This window comes from Heterodontus francisci, chromosome 14 (assembly GCF_036365525.1).
Source record: "Heterodontus francisci isolate sHetFra1 chromosome 14, sHetFra1.hap1, whole genome shotgun sequence".
NCBI classification, from domain to species: Eukaryota; Metazoa; Chordata; class Chondrichthyes; order Heterodontiformes; family Heterodontidae; genus Heterodontus; species Heterodontus francisci.
In genome coordinates this window covers 42,062,087-42,082,442 of record NC_090384.1, presented here as the reverse complement: position 1 = coordinate 42,082,442, position 20,356 = coordinate 42,062,087, and the positions used below count along the sequence as shown (strand labels likewise).

General features: G+C 46.3%; 1 protein-coding gene across 1 annotated transcript in view; it reads right to left on the bottom strand.

The window, feature by feature from the left end:
- Positions 1-20,356, bottom strand: part of ptprja (protein tyrosine phosphatase receptor type Ja) — a 192,527-nt gene that overhangs the window by 12,078 nt on the left and 160,093 nt on the right. The window contains exons 30-32 of the mRNA XM_068046060.1: positions 6,948-7,067; positions 4,926-5,086; positions 143-278 (exon numbers count right to left, since the gene is read on the bottom strand). Of these exons, the coding sequence (XP_067902161.1) occupies positions 143-278; positions 4,926-5,086; positions 6,948-7,067 (417 nt within the window). The remainder of the gene's footprint in view (positions 1-142; positions 279-4,925; positions 5,087-6,947; positions 7,068-20,356) is intronic.

Sequence of the window (20,356 nt, the reverse complement as noted above, 5' to 3'; positions counted from 1 at the left end):
CACTGACACCTAGTTGTGGGGAAAAGCTGGTGGTTCTCATTGATTAATATGCATTGGTGTCACTGCAGATCTCCAGGCCCTATGATCTTGACTCTGTGCACAGATGGAATTCTGCGCTATTCACTGTTGCTGGGTGTCTTACCTCAGTCTGCACCATCAGCGGTCGGTTCATTCGAAGTTGATAAACTGTACCCCACATATCAACCTTTCTGTTGCTGTCTATCTGATAAATCATATGATCGATGGAAATGAACGTCCCTGTCCGACCAACTCCAGCACTATGTAAAAAAGACCAAAAGTCAGTCACATTGCAAGCATGAGGAAGAGTCGAGTTCCTCTGTCCTGTCAGCCATTTCCCACCCGTCTTCACATAGGATTGCATGGCATTACATAAGATATACAGCACAGAAACAGGCCATTTGGCCCAACTAGTCCATGTCAGCGTTTATTCTCTACTGCAGCTTCTCCTATCTTTTCTCATCTAAATCTATCATATTACCCTCAATTTCCTTCTCCCTCATATATTTGCCTAGATTCCCCTTAAATGCATCTATACTATTCGCTTCAACCACTCCCTGTGGTAGCAAGTTCCACATTTTCACCACTCTTTGGGTAAAGAAGTTTCCTCCGAATTCCCTATTGGATTTCTTGGTGATTATCTTATATTGATGGCCTCTAGTTATGCTTTTCCTGACCAGTGGAAACATTGTCTCCGTATCCATTCTATCAAAACCATTCATAATTTTAAAGGCCTCTATTAGGTCACCCCTCAGCCTTCTTTTCTCAAGAGAAAAGAGTCACAGCCTGTTCATCCTTTCCTGATATGTATATCCACGCATTTCTGGTATCATCCTTGTAAATCTTCTCTGCAACCTCTCCAGTGCCTCTATATCCTTTTTATAATATGGCTACCAGAACTGCAAGCAGTACTCCAAGTGTGATTTAACCAAGGATTGATGCAGGTTTAACTTCCCTATTTTTATTGTTACTAGTAATGTTAGGTGAGGGGAAGAAAATCGCTTTTATGAGAAACTAAGTGGCACAATGGGTTGGGCATTAGTCTTTCACATCTGGAGCATGGGTTAAATATGACCCAGACTATTGGATAAAAGGCAGCTCACAGCAAAGGGTTCTTTGTGCAATTAATTTGAGCAGCCTTTAGTGTCTGGTAAACATGGGCCTACAACACAAAAATTATCAAGTCAAAGACTAGTTAGTGATCTCACTCAGCAAGGCCAAAAAATGGCTGGTGTGGGAAATGGAAAAACAAAATCACACCAATACACCTTGGAACATTTCTCAATGGTGAAGGTGTTATATAAGTGAACGTTGATGGCGACAACAATGATGATAATGCAGTACAGGCCACATTGTGGGGGCAGAGGGAGCAATGCACTGCATCTTGCTGCACCATATTAACCTGGGACTACTTGAAGTTGTCATTGGGAAATGGGAAGAGTTCCAGTCCCCAGCACTAATTGCTCTCATCTTGGTGCACTGAAAAAATGCAAAGGGAAAGAAAAGGGAGATCTTTTTATTGCAACTGTACATGGAACTAAACTGCTGAGCAACCAGGAACAAACCAATGCGCACAGTACGATCTGAAAAAATCTATTTTAGAATTTCTTCCCAATATCTCAGTTTGTTTGCATATCTCTCTCTCTCAACATCTTAAACCTCCTGGGATTGTGATTTTCCAGACTCCGAAAATGTTCACACCTTGGGACCATTTTTGGGTCCCGACCACATTCTCTGCAGCGGTGGATATTCAGGTGTGATCTTATGGGAAGTGGCCAATTAAGAATCTCCCTCCAGGACTGCTATCCAATTAGGGACAGCAGGTGTGCTGAGGAGGCGGGAGGGCCAATCAGGGACAGAGATGTGAGGGAGGCCGGCAAACTTCACTGTGGCTGCAGTGGGAGTGCAGCTAGAGTGACTGGGACACGAGGAATCAACACAAGGAAAGAGAGACGAGGCAGAAGGCTCTGCAAGGTTTTTCTTTGACCCCATCACTCACAGTGGCAGCACTCTACACGTGAGACTGCAGCAATGGTAGGTCTATGCCTGCAAAAGATCGCCGTCTTTACAATTTCAGCAAGTAAAGGTCAGGTTGCATGTAATTACAAAGCAGCTGGGACCTCCCATAGTGCACTTACGTCCTGTGAGCTGCTGAGTTCTGCATACTGTGGGGGTCCCTCAGGAAAGATTGGAAAGTCTGGTGAAAATCCCTATAGATTACGTCCTGAGCTACCTTAGTTCAGTTCCTGCTGCTGCTGGCCTGATTGCTATCACTGCTCTGAAGCCACCTCCAGTAAAAGGGCGGTCAAGCAGGAACACATCAGGGAGCCTGCTGGACTCATTTTTTTGCCATTTTCCAGGCCCACCCCCCACCTCCACCTCCAAACCTACCTCCAAGCTGCTGGGAAAATTCCCCCCTAAATCTCTAGCTCATTCTGTATATGTAATGTGTGTCTGTGTATCTATCTCTTGGGGGGCCTTCACCTTCTAGCAGGAATCCAGTAGGAGCAGATGGCAATCCCACATTGGAATCTTTAGCAGATGCCTAGCAGATTTTCTGCCCGACCTGTCTGCAGCCTCTGACATGCTTGAACACACCATCTTCCTCAAACACCTCTCTACCATGGGTGGGACTGCACTCACCTGGTTCCATTCTCATCCATTGGTTGTAGCCAAAGTATCACCTGCAATGGCTTCTCCACACTCCTGCACAGTTACCTCTGATGTCTCCCAAGGATCTATCCTTGGCCCCATCCTATTTCTCATCTACATGCTGCCCTCAGCGACATCGTCTGAAAACACATCAGTTTCACATGGACGCTGACAACATCCAGCTCTACCTCACCACCACCTTGATCAACCCCTCCATGGTTTCTAAGTGGTCATACTGCTTGTCTAACATCCATCACTGGATGAGCAGAAATTTCCTCCAATTGAATACTGGGAAGACTGAAGCCATTGTCTTCGGCCCCCGCCACAAATTTCATGCTCCAGCTACTGACTCCTTCCTCTCCCTAGCAACTGTCTGACTCTGAAACAGACTATCTGCAACTTTGAATCATCGAATCATAGAAAGTTTATGGCATAGAAAGAGGCCACGGCCCATTGTGTCTGCGCTGACCGAAAAACGAGCCATCCAGCCTAATTCCATCTTCCAGCATTTAGTCCATAGCCATGCCGATTACAGCACTTGAGTTTCATAGCCAGGCACCTTTTAAATGAGTTGAGGGTTTCTGCCTCTACTACCCTTTCAGGCAGTGAGTTCCAGACCCCCACCACCCTCTGGGTGAAAAAAGTTTTCCTCATCTCCCCACTAATCTTTCTATCAATCACTTTAAATCTCTGCCCTCTCGTCACTGACCTCTCTGCTAAGGTGAATAGATCCTTCATCTCCGCTGTATCCAGGCCCCTCACAATTTTGTACATTTCAATCCAATCTCCCCTCAGCCTTCTCTGTTCCAAGGAGAATAACCCTAGCCTATCCAATATCTCCTCACAGCTGCATTTTTCCAGTCCTGGCAACATCCTCATTAATCTGCTCTGTACCCTTTCTCGTGCAATCTGACCCAGAAATAAACTTCCAACCACATGTTTGCACCATCACTGGGACCACCTATTTCCACTTCCTTAACATTGCTCGTCCATCCCTGCCTCAGCTCATCTGCTACTAAAGGCATCATCCATGACTTTGCTATCTCTAGACTTGACTATTCTGTTGAACTCCTGGCTAGCCTCCCACATTCTACCCTCTGTAAACTGAAGCCATCCAAAACTCTGCTGCCCGTGTCCTAACTTGCACTAAGTCCCATTCATCTGTGACCTCTCTGCTCACTGATCTACATTGGTTCCCAGTTAAGCAATGGCTCGATTTTAAAATTATCATCCTTGTTTTCAGTGCCTCCATGGCTTCTCCCCTCCCTATCTCTGTAATCTCCTCAAGCCCTACAACTCTGAGATATTTCTACACTCCAATTCCAGCCTCTTGAGCATCCTCAATTTTAACTGTTCCACCATTAGCAGCCGTGCCTTCAGCTACCAAGGCTCTAAGATTTGGAATACCCTCCCTACACCTCTCCATCTCATTTCCTCTCTTTCCTCCTTTAAAACACTTCTTAAAACCTATTTCTTTAACCAAGATTTTGATCCTCTGCCCTAATATCTCCTTATGTGGCTTGGTGTCAAATTTTGATTGAATATCAGAGGAGTGTTATCATTGACATATTTTACAATGTTAAAGGTGCAATATAAATACAAATTGTTGTTTAATTGGCAGGCCTCATTTGAATGCCACCTCTCAGCTACTTGCCCATTTTGATTAGAACACTGCTGGTGGCCAGCTTGGGGTTGGAGGAGGAGTGGGAAAATTAAGATGGGAGATAGAGTCCTCCTTGCCAGCACCGTGAAGGTTGCCAGCAGGAAGAGAAGTCCAGAAGATGGGGTATTGCATGGCTAGGGGTGGGGCCCCAGAGTGCCAGAGATCTGAACATTCCTTGTGAGGCCCAAAAGAGCACTCAATCTCCTCCTGGCTCCACTTAAACATTTTTTTTTGTTTAAAAAATTACCCTAGCGAACCTCAGTGGCTCTCTGGCAGATTTACCTGGGAGCATTAATCTGCCAGTAAAACCAGCAGTGTCAAAATGTGGAAACAGCAGAATGGAGTCGCTCCATTTTAATTTCTCCCCTGCTCCTTTTTCTCACTCACTCCACTCCATTCCACTCACAAATACAAGCAGATTAGAAGTAGTTTACAGGCCGGTAAAGGTATTCATTCTCCAGCAGTGCTGCCAGCCCTCGCCTCATCTTGTGTGTAAACTCAGGTACCAAAAGGAGAGAACCACACAAATGCAGTCCCTGTGCAAAGGCAATATACAATATTCAAAAAGCAGTAAAGTGGTAGCTTCAGTTACCTGCAGTGCACCACAGTGGGCCCACTCATTGGGTACTGATTGATGTACTGCCGCACCAAGTTCCTGAACTCAATGAGGACACCAGTGGTGCTAGGAACACCATGGTCAGGCCAGCCTGTGAAGTGGAATTGCCGCAGGGCACGCTTCTCTCCGGATTTATCCTGCAGAAAAGGAAGAAACAGATGGTATCATCAGAGAAGCTGAACAGGCAAAACAAAACAAATGATCCGGTGATTATGGTAGTTTTGGATACTTTCCCACATGATGATTTGGAATGATAACAGACCCCAGTGATTAAGACAAGGCAAACATACACTTTGCAGTTACCCACTATTGGTAGATTTATCAACCTCTTTTTGTTACATTCCACTGTTTTAGAGTAGAACTGCAAGACTTCAAAGAAGACAACAGAGGTATTTCCATGTTTTAGATTACCGAGCTTTAAAGGGAAGTGGAGGAAGCTGAACCTATTCTCATTCAAAAAAGACCATGATTCAAGCTTTTCAAAGGAGAGATATTTTGTGTGACATGAAGGTAAAAGAACCAAAGCAATTCTGAATTAGAAAGACCATGAGCTAAATTCAGCACAATGCATAACTTCTTCATGCTTAGTTATCATCGATTTATGGAACAGACTACCATCTGCATTAAAACCTGACTCTGAAAGAACCTGAAAGAGAATCTGATCAATCCCTGATAAAACAAAAGTTACAGAGATGTGGATTAGTTTAAAGATGACAGTTGATCAGATAGGATGCCAAGGGTTGGATATTAAAGGTGCTGGGCGGGCCTTTGGGTTGGATAATCTAGATGACATAAATCATTTTCCCTCAGAAACACACTTGTCATTTATCCTCAGGAGCCTTGGCTCAGACACAACGCTGAGTGAAATAGCGTGTTTGTCATTGGTCCAATGAGATTTCTCTGCTCATCAAAAACCTTCTACAATATTGCCTGTGATCAAATAGGCCAAAATAGAGCAGAAGTTTGGGAAATTCTGTTCTATAGTTATCCCAACTTACTTATGCTTCACAAATGGAATTAAAATCTAAGACTTCTGGCAAATTGCGTTCCATTTACACCTCAGGGATGTATGATTTCTGTTCAACTCTTAGTTCTATTTAGTTCATAAATCAGCAATCTCACCAAAGATGGCACAGCATAACATCACAATATTTATGGAAACAGAGGTGTACCTGACTCACTACACAATAAAACCCAAACATTTCTGTCCTCAATCATTGTTGGTTGTTCCATGTACCCTATGAGCATTGAGTGAAAATGAATTGAAACTGTCCAAATTCATTTCACATCAGAGCCTTACAGCCAATAGATAGAAGAGATCAGATATGAGTTCGCAGTATGACTATGTTGCCCAATTATACCACTCAAAACTGCTCCTGGCTTGGAGTAGTACAATGGGGGAAAGCAGGCATCTCCTGTACAAGGACACATTAACAGCGAAAACAAGTGAATATCCCAAAGGATAGCACAAGATTGGATTAAAAACAAAATTCCTGACGGCTGAGTGGATAAATGCAGCACTCAGTGTGGTACTGTGCCATGCCAGGATGTAATCTATTCAGTGAGGATCAGCCTCAGTGAGTACTATGTTGTTTGCACGTTGTCTGTACCAAACAGATGACCAGACCCTTCCAATGATGGTCAGATTCCTTTACAGGCACACAGAGGAGGTTACAAAGGGACCAGGTTATCCAATCAACGAGATAGATGTGGTGACTGGTGATAAGAGTTGAAAAGTGTGGTTTCCTGAAACAAAGCTCTGGGCAACAAAAAAGAAAATATTTTTGCTACTGTAATTATGATAGGGGTTTCAGTCATGATATTTGTTTGTACATGATGCGTGCTGTTTAATGACAGCAGTTGTAGTTTACCTGAAAATCTCCTGGATCAATTGTGCACCTCACTGGTATCAGAATCTAAACTGTTGCAGGTGACTCACCTTTCCCAGTCTCAATTCCTTGATGTTGTGTGAAGTCCCTGACACTATAGGTGACTCACCTTTACTAATGTGAAGTCCCTGATGGTCCAGTCTTGGAGAACTATTTCTGATGTCAGGGTAACAATTTTGTCTTCAAAGATGAGAGGATGTTCAGTTGGCCAGTACTGCTCACATTTTGCCTAGCATGGGATGCAAGAAATAAAAAATTAAAATCAAATCTAACTCAGAATTTCATGATATTCTAATGAATTCTTAGTTTGTTTAATCAGTTTCAGGGAGTAGAATGTTAATTCGTAGAGACTAGTTGTCCATGTGAGCCGCATGGAAGATGGCAGGATCCCCAAGGACGCATTGTACAGCGAGCTCGCCACTGGTATCAGACCCACCAGCTGTCCATGCCTCCACTTTAAAGACGTCTGCAAACTCGACATGAAGTCCTGTGACACTGATCACAAGTCGTGGGAGTCAGTTGCCAGTGATCGCCAGAGCTGGCGGGCAGCCATAGAGGCGGGGCTAAAGAGTGACGAGTCGAAGAGACTTAGCAGTTGGCAGGAAAACAGACAGAAGTGCAAGGGGAGAGCCAACTGTGTAACAGCCCTGACAACCAATTTTATCAGCAGCGCCTAGGAAGAGTCTGTCACTCTAGAATTAGCCTTTATAGCCATTCCAGGTGCTGCTCCACAAACCACTGACCACCTCTAGGCGCTTATCCATTGTCTCTCGAGACAAGGAGGCCAAAGAAGAAGTTCTTATTCTCTTTGTACACAACAGGAATGATCTTGCAGCGTGTCATGCAGAGCCCCACCTGCCAAGAATGAGGCATATTAATTTTGTCATATGAACATTGATTTTAAACTGTTGCTGGAGTGAAGAAATGACTTGTTTGAAGATCACCAGACACCGGGCTGGAAGGACATTTGCATACTAAGAGACGCTGCTTGTGGAGGCAAAGGACTATTCCCTGCTCCAATTAACCCAAATGGAATTTGATTACCAGACATTGAAGGTGTAAGGAAGCACATTCCAGGGACTGCTAAGGTACAATCCACAAACCTCACAGGAGAGACTGTTCCAAATAAGGAGCGAATCACATGACAAACCTGCTGGGCAACCTGGGGTTTTTTTGAGTTGTGCCACAGAGAAAGAATCAGAAGGCCATGTGCAAGTGAAGCTGGAACAAGGAAGCAGCTGCTCTCTCTCTCTCTCTCACTTTCTCCCAAGCCACTGGACCCAGGGAACACACGTAAACCTCAAGAATTGAAGCATGAACTGGGCCCAACGAGCAACAGGACTGACTGGCAACCAAAGACTCCACACTGAACTTAAAGGACTGTAACTACCAGATATTGCCTCAAACTTCTCCTCTTTATTCCTTCTACTTTTTCTGCCTCTATCTGAGTGTGTGTTTATCGTGTATGCATGCTAGCATGGTCGCGTCACATATCTGTAGTCGTTAACCGGATTAGAGTTTAAGATTAATAAACTTCTACCTTTCTTGTTTAGATCTAAGGAAACCTGTTCAATTTTTTTGCCTTACAATTGGAGCAGTGGACAAAGATTCACTAAGGGCGTGCTAAAAACAAGGTGTTTCTAAAATTAAATCCTGTTACAGTTAAACCAGGCAAGGGCTGAGAGAGAACCCCAGACCCCTATCTCACCCAGCCATGACAAGTGTCATAGTTTAAAGAGAGGCCAATCCTTGGAATGAAGCCTCACATGAATGGCGAGCCCATTTTAATAACAGGGCTGTGGTGTCTCTTATTTCTAAGGCTGCATTTGCTGACAACACAACCACTAGGTGGCGCTGCAATGGCACATGTGCCAATGCAGCCTGTGCCAGTACAACGTCGCAGTCTGTGACGTCAGGCAGCTGCCAGGATTAAAGATGGTGCTGCTCAAATAATCACAATTTAGCAACCTGAACACATGGCAGTACACAATGGCCAGAGAGGGGAGGGAGCGAGAGGGGAGGGAGCGAGAGGTGAGGAGAGGGGAGGGGAGTGGGCCGGGGAGGAGAGGGGAGTGGGCCAGGGTGGAGAGGGGAGTGGGCCAGGGTGGAGAGGGGAGTGGGCCAGGGTGGAGAGGGGAGTGGGCCAGGGTGGAGAGGGGAGTGGGCCAGGGTGGAGAGGGGAGGAGAGGGGAGGCAGCGGGCCAGGGTGGAGAGGGGAGGGAGCGGGCGGGGAGGGGAGGGAGAGGGAGCAGGCAGGCCGGGGAGGGGATGGGAAGGAGCGGGCCGGGGAAGGGAGGGGAGGGAGCGAGCGGGCTGGCTGGGGAGGGGAGGGAGCGGGGGGGCCAGGGAAGGGAGAGGAGGGAGCGGGCCGGGGAAGGAGCGGGAGGGGAGGGGAGGGAGCGGGCGAGCCAGTGGTTGGGGTTGTGGCGAGCGGGCGGGGGGTGGTGAACGAGCGAGCGGGGCTGTGAGCCAACGGGCGGGCGGCGGGGGGGGAAGCACACCCCGCCACCAGCAAGGTTTTCGGCATCCCTCTCCCCACTACCACACCTCCCACTCTCCCCACCCCCACTCTCTCCCCGCTCCTCAGATTCCCCCCTCTCCCGATCCCCACGCCCCCAACCCCTGCTCTCTCTGGCCCGAATCCCCCACCATCTGCCCGTGTTGCGCGATGACGTCATCTGCGCATGTGTCAACCAATCCTGGCACTGTGGAACGCAGCGCATGCACATAGGGTAGGAACTAATTTGCGCATGTGCGCATATTGGCGCAGTTGGATGACGTCAGCTGTTGGCTGCGTTGTCAATGATCACTGTGTATTTCTAACAAACAATAAAGACTTCAGTGCAAAATAAATCTTAAGAGTTTTTTTTAAATTCATTCACGGGATGTGGGCGTCGCTGGCCAGGCCAGCATTTATTGGCCATCCCTAATTGCCCTTGAGAAGGTGGTGGTGAGCTGCCTTCTTGAACCGCTGCAGTCCATGTGGGGTAGGTATACCCACAGTGCTGTTAGGAAGGGAGTTCCAGGATTGTGACCCAGCGACAGTGAAGGAACGTCGATATAGTTCCAAGTCAGGATGGTGTGTGACTTGGAGGGGAACTTGCAGGCGGTGGTGTTCCCACGTATTTGCTACCCTTGTCCTTCTAGTTGGTAGAGGTCGCGGGTTTGGAAGGTGCTGTCGAAGGAGCCTTGGTGCATTGCTGCAGTGCATCTTGTAGATGGTACACATTGTTGCCACTGTGCATTGGTGGTGAAGGGAGTGAATGTTTGTGGATGGGGTGCCAATCAAGCGGGCCGCTTTGTCCTGGATGGTTTCGAGCTTCTTGAGTGTAGTTGGAGCTGCACCCATCCAGGCAAATGGAGAGTATTCCATCACACTCCTGACTTGTGCCTTGTGGATTGTGGACAGGCTTTGGGGAGTCAGGAGGTGAGTTACTCGCCTCAGGATTCCTAGCCTCTGACCTGCTCTTGTAGCCATGGTATTTATATGGCTACTCCAGTTCAGTTTTCGGTCAATGGTAGCCCCTAGGATGTTGATATTGGGGGATTCAGCGATGGTAATGCCATTGAATGTCAAGGGGAGATGGTTAGATTCTCTTTTGTTGGAGATGATCATTGCCTGGCACTTGTGTGGCACGAATGTTACTTGCCACTTATCAGCCCAAGCCTGGATATTGTCCAGGTCTTGCTGCATTTCTACACAGACTGCTTTAGTATCTGAGGAGTTGCGAATGGTGCTGAACATTGTGCAATCAGCGAACATCCCCAATTCTGACCTTATGATTGAAGGAAGGTCATTGATGAAGCAGCTGAAGATGGTTGGGCCGAGGACACTACCCTGAGGTACTCCTGCAGTGATGTCCTGGAGCTCAGATGATTGACCTCCAACAACCACAACCATCTCCCTTTGCGCTAGGTATGACTCCAGCCAGCGCAGGGTTTTCCCCCTGATTCCCATTGACCTCAGTTTTGCTAGGGCTCCTTGATGCCATACTCGGTCAAATGCTGCCTTGATGTCAAGGGCAGTCACTCTCACCTCACCTCTTTTGTCCATGTTTGAACCAAGGTTGTAATGAGGTCAGGAGCTGAGTGGCCCTGGCGGAACCCAAACTGAGCATCACTCAGCAGGTTGTTGCAAAGCAAGTGCCGCTTGACGGCACTGTTGATGACACCTTCCATCACTTTACTGATGATTGAGAGTAGGCTAATGGGGCGGTAGTTGGCCGGGTTGGATTTGTCCTGCTTTTTGTGTACAGGACATACCTGGGCAATTTTCCACATTGCAGGGTAGATGCCAGTGTTGTAGCTGTACTGGAACAGCTTGGCTAGGGGCGCGGCAAGGTCTGGAGCACAGGTCTTCAGTACTATTGCCGGAATATTGTCAGGGCCCATAGCTTTTGCAGCATCCAGTGCCTTCAGTCGTTTCTTGATATCATGTGGAGTGAATTGAATTGGCTGAAGTTTGGCATCTGCGATGCTGGGGACGTCAGGAGGAGGCCGAGATGGATCATCAACTCGGCACTTCTGGCTGAAGATTGTTGCAAATGCTTCAGCCTTATCTTTCGCACTGATGAGCTGGGCTACCCCATCATTGAGGATGGGGATATTTGTGGAGCCACCTCCTCCAGTTAGTTGTTTAATTGTCCACCACCATTCATGACTGCATGTGGCAGGACTGCACAGCTTAGATCTGATCCGTTGGTTATGGGATCGCTTAGCTCTGTCTATCGCATGCTGCTTACGCAGTTTGGCATGCAAGTAGTCCTGGGTTGTAGCTTCACCAGGTTGACACCTCATTTTGAGGTATGCCTGGTGCTGCTCCTGGCATGCTCTCCTGCACTCTTCATTGAACCAGAGTTGGTCTCCTGGCTTGATGGTAATGGTAGAGTGGGTGATATGCCAGGCCATGAGGTTCCAGATTGTGTTTGAGTACAATTCTGCTGCTGCTGATGGCCCACAGTGCCTCATGGATGCCCAGTTTTGCATTGCTAGATCCGTTCGAAATCTATCCCATTCAGCACGGTGATAGTGCCACACAACACGATGGACGGTATCCTCAATGTGAAGGCGGGACTTCGTCTCCACAAGGACTGTGCGGTGGTCACTCCTACCAATACTGTCATCGACAGATGCATCCGCGGCAGGCAGATTGGTGAGGACGATGTCGAGTATGTTCTTCCCTCATGTTGGTTCCCCTACCACCTGCCGCAGACCCAGTCTAGCAGCCATGTCCTTTAGGACTCGGCCAGCTCGGTCAGTAGTGGTGCTACCGAGCCACTCATGGTGATGGACATTGAAGTCCCCCACCCAGAGTACATTTTGTGTCCTTGCCACCCTCAGTGCTTCCTCCAAGTGGTGTTCAAAATGGAGAAGTACTGACTCATCAGCTGAGGGAGGGCAGTAGGTGGTAATCAGTAGGAGGTTACCTTGCCCATATTTAACCTGATGCCATGAGACTTCATGAGGTCCGGAGTCGATGTTGAGGACTCCCAGGGCAACTCCCTCCCTACTGTATACCACTGTGCCACCACCTCTGCTGGTGTCTTGCCGGTGGGACAGGACGAATCCGGGGATGGTGATGGCAGTGTCTGGGACATTGTTAGGTATGATTCCATGAGTATGACTATGTCAGGCTGTTGCTTGACTAGTCTGTGGGACAGCTCTCACAACTTTGGCACAAGCCCCCAGATGTTAGTAAGGAGAACTTTGCAGGGTCGACAGGGCTGGGTTTGCCGTTGTCGTTTCCGGTGCCTAGGTCGATGCCGGGTGGTCCGTCCGGTTTCATTCCTTTTTATAGACTTCGTAGCGGTTAGGTACAACTGAGTGGCTTGCTAGGCCATTTCAGAGGGCATGTAAGAGTTAACCACATTGCTCTCAGAGAGATACAGCACTGAGACAGCCCTCCTACAGTATTGGTAGAAGTGACCACCGCACAGTCCTTGTCTGTGTCAACCAACAACCAGCCATTTATACTAATCCTACATTAACCCCATATTCTGTACCACATCCCCACCATTCTCTTTCCACCTACCTACACTAGGGGCAATTTACAGTGGCCAATTTATCCATCAACCTGCAAGTCTTTGGCTGTGGAAAGAAACCAGAGCACCCAGTGGAAACCCACGCGGTCACAGGGAGAACTTGCAAAGTCCGCACAGAACTGAACCTCGGTCGCTGGAGCTGTGAGGCTGCGGTGCTAACCACTGTGTTGCATTCCACATTTCAGCTATCAATTTAATAAACATCTCCCAGGTCAGAGGGAACAGTTCAACAATTTCCTGCACTCTGCGACTGATACAACGTTCTTATTCAGTATCAGTACAAAGACCTCACATGTGGTGCAGACGTAATCAAATAACACAAGCTTCATTGGCACAGTGCAGGTCTAATTAGCAACAGGGCAGTAACAGGAGCAACACAAACTTGAGTTACTTTTTTGATGTAGAAAATCTGACTCTTTTGGGGCATCACAGACTTAAAAATGTCATCTGCTTTGACGCTTCTCACTCTTAAATATAAACATATCTTCATGGATTCAAATGCATTTGTGGTCTTCTTTTCTCTGACATTGATGGCTGGGACCTAGTCATTCGTCTCAAGACGTGACAGGATATCCAATAGCTTTGGCAGGTCAAAGGTAACAGATCATTAAAGGCCCCACTAAGTAAAAAGACTGTTCAGGAAATCCTTAATATTCATCAACCTTTCACCGCAGAGCCTATTGAAACTTCCTATCAGGATAACCTGACTGCTGCTGCACAGTGATAAGTTTGTTAAAATCGAGCTGAAATGGCTCGTTCCTTAGCTGCAAGTTATCCTCATCCTATTAACATCACATTTGCCCTTCCTCCCCCAACCAAAACACTTAACATTTAAATGTGACCTTCCGCTCACAGGCTGCACAAAGTTTGAAGTTCACCTCTTTCCACCATCCCCTACACCCATTATGTTTATTTGACCCCGTCGCGCCGCCACCCCATCCCTCCCGCACTGAAAATCTGAACTCCTCCATCCTCCTCACCAATGTCACGCCTCCTTTCCCTGGTCAGGGAATTGAAGGCACGGGAGTGCTGGCTACCACGCCAAATATTGTGGTGGGCCCGCAAGATTGCAGGTAAGTCCGTGTAAATTTATTCATTTTATTAATTTAAATATTTAAATTCAGGTTCTGTCGCTCACGGCGGGGGTGCTGCCATGGAGCCTTGCCATCCTCAGGAGGATGAAGCCGGGCCGACCTGGCGTCAAGGTCCATGGTGGGCCTCTTCCGGACCTCTCTTCAGGCCCACCCCCCCCCCCACCCCGTCACAGATTATGACGTTGCGGGCCTGGTAAAATTCAGTCCATTCTTTCCACATCCACCCTGTCAAGACCCCTCAGGATCTTATAGGTTTCAATCAAGTCGCCTCTTACTCTTCTAAACTCCAGAGGATACAAGCCTAACCTGTCCAACCTTTCCTCATAAGACAATCTGCCCATTTCAGGTATCAGTCTACTAAACATTTTCTGAACTGCTTCCAAAGAGTTTACATCTTTCCTTCAATAAGGAGACCAATACTATACTCAGTAATCCAGATGTGGTCTCACCAATGTCCTGTATAACTGAAGCATAACCTCCCTATTTTTGTATTCAATTCCTCTCGCAATAAATGATAACATTCTATTAGTTTTCCTAATTACTTGCTGTACCTGCATACTAAACTTTTTGGATTCATGCACCAGGACACCCAGATCCCTCTGAATCTCGGAGCGCTGCAATCTCTCACCATTTAGATAATATGCTTCTTTTTTATTTTTCATGCCAAAATGGACAATTTCACATTATACTCCATTTACCAGATCTTTGCCCACTTGCTTAACCTATCTATATCCCTTTGTGGCCTCTTTATGTCCTCTTCACAAGTTACTTTCCTACCTGTCTTTGTGTCATCAGCAAATTTAGCAACCATCCCTTTGGTTCCTTCATCTAAGTCATTTACATAAATTGTAAAAAGTTGATGCCCCAGCACTGATCCCTGCGGCACACCAATCGTACATCTTGCCAACCAGAAAATGACCCATTTATGCCTACTGTCTGTTTCCTGTTAGTTAGCTAATCCATGCCAATATGCACCCCCTACACCATGAGCTTTTATTTGCCACAATAATCCTTGATGTGGCACCTCATCAAATGCCTTCTGGAAATCTAAGTACAGTACATCTACCGGTTCCCCTTTATCCACAGCACACATTGCTTCTTCAAAGAACTCCAATAAATTGGTTAAACATGAGTTCCCTTTCACAAAACCATGTTGACTCTGCCTGATTACCTTGAATTTTTCTAAATGCCCTGCTATAACATCTTTAATAATAGCTTCTAACATTTTCCTTATGACAGATGTTAAGCTAACTGGTCTGCAGTTTCCTGCTTTCTGTCTCCCTCCCTTTTTGAATAAAGGAGTTACATTGGCTATTTTCCAATCTAATGGAACCTTCCCCGAAACTAGGGAACTTTGGAAAATTAAACCCAACTCAACAACTATTTCACTAGCCACTTCTTTTAAGACCCTAGGATGAAATCCATCAGGACCTGGGGACTTATCAGCCTGCAGTTCCAACAATTTGCACAGTGCCACATCCCTCGTGATAGTAATTTTCTTGAGTTCCTCCCTCCCTTCTATTTCCACATTTACAGCTATTTCTGGGATGTTACTTGTATCCTCTATGGTGAAGTCTGATGCAAAATGCCTTTTCAATTCATCTGCCATCTTCTTATTTTCCATTATTAATTCTCCAGACTCACTTTCTATAGGACCAATACTCACTTTGTTAACTCTTCATTTAAATATTTACAGAAACTCTTACTATCTGTCTTTACATTTCTAGCTAGCTTTCTCTTGTACTCTAATTTTTCCCTCCTCATTGATCTTTTCATCATTCTTTGCTGTTCTTTATATTCTGTCCAATCTTCTCATCTGTCACCCATCTTTGCAATTATATGCTTTTTCTTTAAGTTTGATACTATCTCTAACTTTTTTAGTTAGCCACAGAGGGTGAGTCCTCGCCTTGGAACTTTTCTTTCTCATTGGACTGCATCTATTCTGTGTATTCTGTAATATCTCCTTAAATGTCTGGCACTGCATCTCTATTGACCTATCCTTTAACCTAATTTGCCAGTTCACTTTTGTTAGCTCTGCTTTCGTGCCATCATAATTGCCCTTATTTAAGTTTAAAATACTAGTCTTAGACCTACTCTTAACTCCCTCAAACTGAATGTAAATTTCGATCATATTATACTCATTAGGGGTGCCTTCACTATGAGGTGATTAATTAATCCTATCTTGTCACACAATACCAGGTCTAGTATAGCCTGCTCTCTGGTTGGCTCCAGAAAGTGATATTCTAAGAAACTATCCCAAAAATATTCTATGAACTCATCTAGACTATCTTTGCCCTTCTGATTTTTCCAGTCTATATGTAGATTAAAATCCCCCGTGATTATTGCTGAACGTTTCTGACAAGCTCCCATTACTTCTTCCTCTATACCCCGTCCTACCATGTGGTTACTGTTTGGGGGCCTGTACACCACTCCCACAAGTGACTTCTTGCCTTTATCATTTCTCATCTCTACCCAAACTGCTTCTCCATTCTGGTTTCCTGAACTTAGGTCATCCCTCTCTACTGTGCTAATACCATAATTAATTAACAGAGCCACCCCTCCACCTTTTCCTAGTTTCCTGTCCTTCCTAAATGTCATGTACCCTTCAATATTCAGGTCCCAGTCTATGTCATTCTGCAGCCATGTCTCTGAAATGGCTATCAGACCATACTTATTTATTTCTATTTGCATTATCAGTTCATCTGTTTTGTTCTGAATGCTATGTGCATTCAGATACAGAGCATCTAGTTTTGTCCTTTTATTATTTTTGCAACCTCTAGTTTTATCTGCTGATTTACTGTTAGATCTGTACTCACTGTCCCTTCCTGTCATGGTCTGTTTATCTATTCCCATAGTAATATCCTTCTCTCTTGCCTTGTCTCTACTCTTTGATTTACCACATCTTCCCAAATTTGATCCCTTACCCCCATTATTTAGTTTAAAACCCTCGCTACTTCCCTAGTTATGGGGCTCACTAGAACACTGGTCCCAGCACAGTTCAGATATAGACCATCCCAACAGTACAGCCCCCACTTTCCCCAGTACTGGTGCCTATGTCCCACAAACTGGAACCCACTTCTACCACAACAGTCTTGGAGCCACACATTCATTTCTATAACCTTATTTGACCTGTGCCAATTTGCATGTGGCTCAGGTAATAATCTAGAGATTACTTCCTGAGGTTCTGCTTAATTTGATGCCTAGCTCCTCATACCGACTATGCAGAATCTCTTTCCTTGCCCTGCCTATATCGTTGGTACCTACATGGACCACAATGACTGGATCCTCCCCCTTCAAGTTCCTCTCCAGCCCTCAGCAGATGTCCCGAACCCTGGCACCGGGCAGGCCTTACAGCCTTCTGGACTCTTGCTCTTTTCTGTGGAGAACAGTGTCAATCTCCCTCACGATACTGTACCCTACTAGCACTACTTACCTTTTTGCTCCCCCCGCTTGAACGACTTCCTGTACCATGGTGCCATGCATGGTCAGTCTGCTCATCCACACTCAAGCCCTCGCTCTTATCCATACAAGCTGTAAGAACCTTGAACTTGTCGCTTAATTGCAAGAGCTGAGGCTCCTCCACTCCCACCTTCCCTCCTTACCTGGAAAGAGAAGCAGAGTTAACGTTTCGGGTCACTGACCCGAAACGTTAACTCTGCTTCTCTTTCCACAGATGCTGCCAGACCTGCTGAGTGATTCCAGCATTTCTTGTTTTTGTTTCAGATTTCCAGCATCCACAGTATTTTGCTTTTATTCCCTCCTTACCTGCCTGACTTGCAGTCACACTCTCCTGTCCCTGACCACTGACCAGATCAGACAAACCCATCCTAAGGGGTGTGACTGCCTTCTGAAACAAAGTGTCCAGGCAACTTTCCCCTCCCAGATGCATTGCAGAATTTGCAGCTTGGCCTCCAGCTCATCTACTCTCAGGTGAAGTTCCTCAAGCCGCAGACACTTACTATAGACATGGCTGTCATAGATTGCAGTGGCATCCAGGAACTCCCACATACTGCAGCCGTGACACATCACCTATCCTGCCATCCATATTGTGTTAATTAAATTAAATTTATTTTTTTTATTTAATTTATAGTTCCCCTTACTCACCAAACTAGGTCTGTACTGTGCCTGTGAGACTTTCGTCAGTTTCTCACAGGTAGGCTCCCTTGACTAACCTCCTTCTTGGGACCTGACATTTAGTCTTTTGACGGGAGTAAGATAAGGGACAGCTGGGGCACCATAGTGCAATGCCAGGTTCTGGTAAGGAAGAGCTTACTTGAGAACAGCACGCCCCTGTTAGTGGTATTCGTGCCAGCATACTCTTCTGGTGACATATTTGGGGTAATTATTACATTCACCACCTGGGTAATAACTGGTCAGCTACAAAAGATGGGAGATTTGCTCCACCAGATTACTGCTCACTTGGTGAAGGTGAAAATTATTTCCATTCTCAGAACATAAGGCGGCAAGTAAGAAATAGGAGCAGGAATATACCATTTGACTCCTCGGGTCTACTCCGCCATTCAATAAGATCATGGCTGATTTGATTGTGGCCTTAACTCCACTTTCTTACCTGTCCCCCATAACCCTTTACTCCCTTATAAATCAAAAATCTGTCTCGCTCAGCCTTGAATATATTCAATGATCCAACCTCCATTTCTCTCTGGGATAGAGAATTCCAAAGATTAATGACCCTCTGAGAGTAGAAATTTCTCATCGCTGTCTTAAATGGGAGACCTCTTATTTTAAAACTGTGACCCCTAGTTCTAGATTCCCCCACGAGGGGAAACATCTTGTCAGCATCTACCCTGTCAAGCCCCCTCAGAATCTTATATGTTTCAGTAAGATCACTTCGTAATCTTCTTAACTCCAATGAGTATAGGCCCAACCTGCTCAAGCTTTCCTCAAAAGAAAGCTCCTTCACCCCAGGAATCAACCTAGTGAACCTTCTCTGAACTGCCGCCGTTGCAAGTACATCCCTCCTTAAATAAGGAGACTAAAATTGTACGCAGTACTCTGGGTATAGTCTCACCAATGCCCTGTACAGTTGTAGCAAGACGTCCCTACTTTTATACTGCATTCCCCTTGCAATAAAGGCCAACGTTTCATTTGCATTCCTAATTACTTGCTGTACCTGCATGCTAATGTTTTGTGATTCATGTGCGAGGACACCCAGATCCATCTGTACCACAGCATTTTGCCTTCTCTCTCCATGTAAATAATATTCAACTTTTCTATTCTTCCCACCAAAGTGGACAACCTCACTCACATTATACTCCATCTGCCAAAATTTTGTCCATTCGCTGAACCTATCTATAGCCCTTTGCAGACTCTGTGTCCACCTCACAACTTGCTTTCCTACCTATCTTTGTATCTTCAGCAAATTTGGCTACAATACAATCGGTCCCTTTATCTGAGTCGTGAATATAGACTGTAAATCGTTGAGGCCCCAGCACTGGTCCCTGTGGCACTCCACTAGTTACAGTTTGCCAACCTGAAAATCACTAACTTATCCCAAGTCTCTGTTCCTGTTAGTTAGCCAATCCTCTATCCATACGAATATATTACCCCCAACAGCACGAGCTCTTATCAGACTGGATTTAGTCATGCCGGCAGTGCTCCCGGCACCGGGCCAAAAAAGCGATGGGAATCTTGCCTTGCAGAGGCCCCATTAGCACTTTGCAACTCCACTCAGGTACTTAAGTGCCTGGTGCAGTGGTCGCCGACTCGTTCAGGATGGGGATCCCGCCTCCAAGAGCTGCCAATCCCCACCACTGGGAGCGGTGGCCACTGTTGGTACTGCAGGAGGCCTGGGAGTTGGCCCAGTGCTGGAGATTGGGATGAAAGGCAAGTGAGGCCCCAGCGATGGGGGTGGGGGGGGGGGGGGAGGTTAAAGGAGGGGCAGCTTTTGCCATCAGGGACCCTTCTTGGGCTGCAGATTGCCCATGGAGGTTGCCATCCCCCCACCCCAAGCCTGCACTTAAGGACCTCAATTGGCCTCTGGGTGGGAAAGCTGGCTTTAGCGTTTCCGTCACCCATCTTCATCACCGTGTGACGGGAAGGTGACGAGCCCTCTGCCCTCCCCACCTTCTGTCGCAATTCTATGGGTCCCCCCGCCTCCTAACCTGTCTCCGGGGGACCAATTAAATACAACCCACCTGTGCAGTAACCTTTTATGTGGCATCTTAGCAAAGCCTTTTGGAAATCCAAATACACTACATTCACTCGTGCCCCTTTATCCATCCCGCTTGTTCACAGAATCAGAGAGTTATTACAGCGCAGGAGGCGGCTATTTGGCCTATTGTGTCCACACTGGCACTCAAAGAACAACTCCCTCAGTTCCATTCCCCTGCCTTCTCCCCATTACCCTGCACATTCTTCATTTT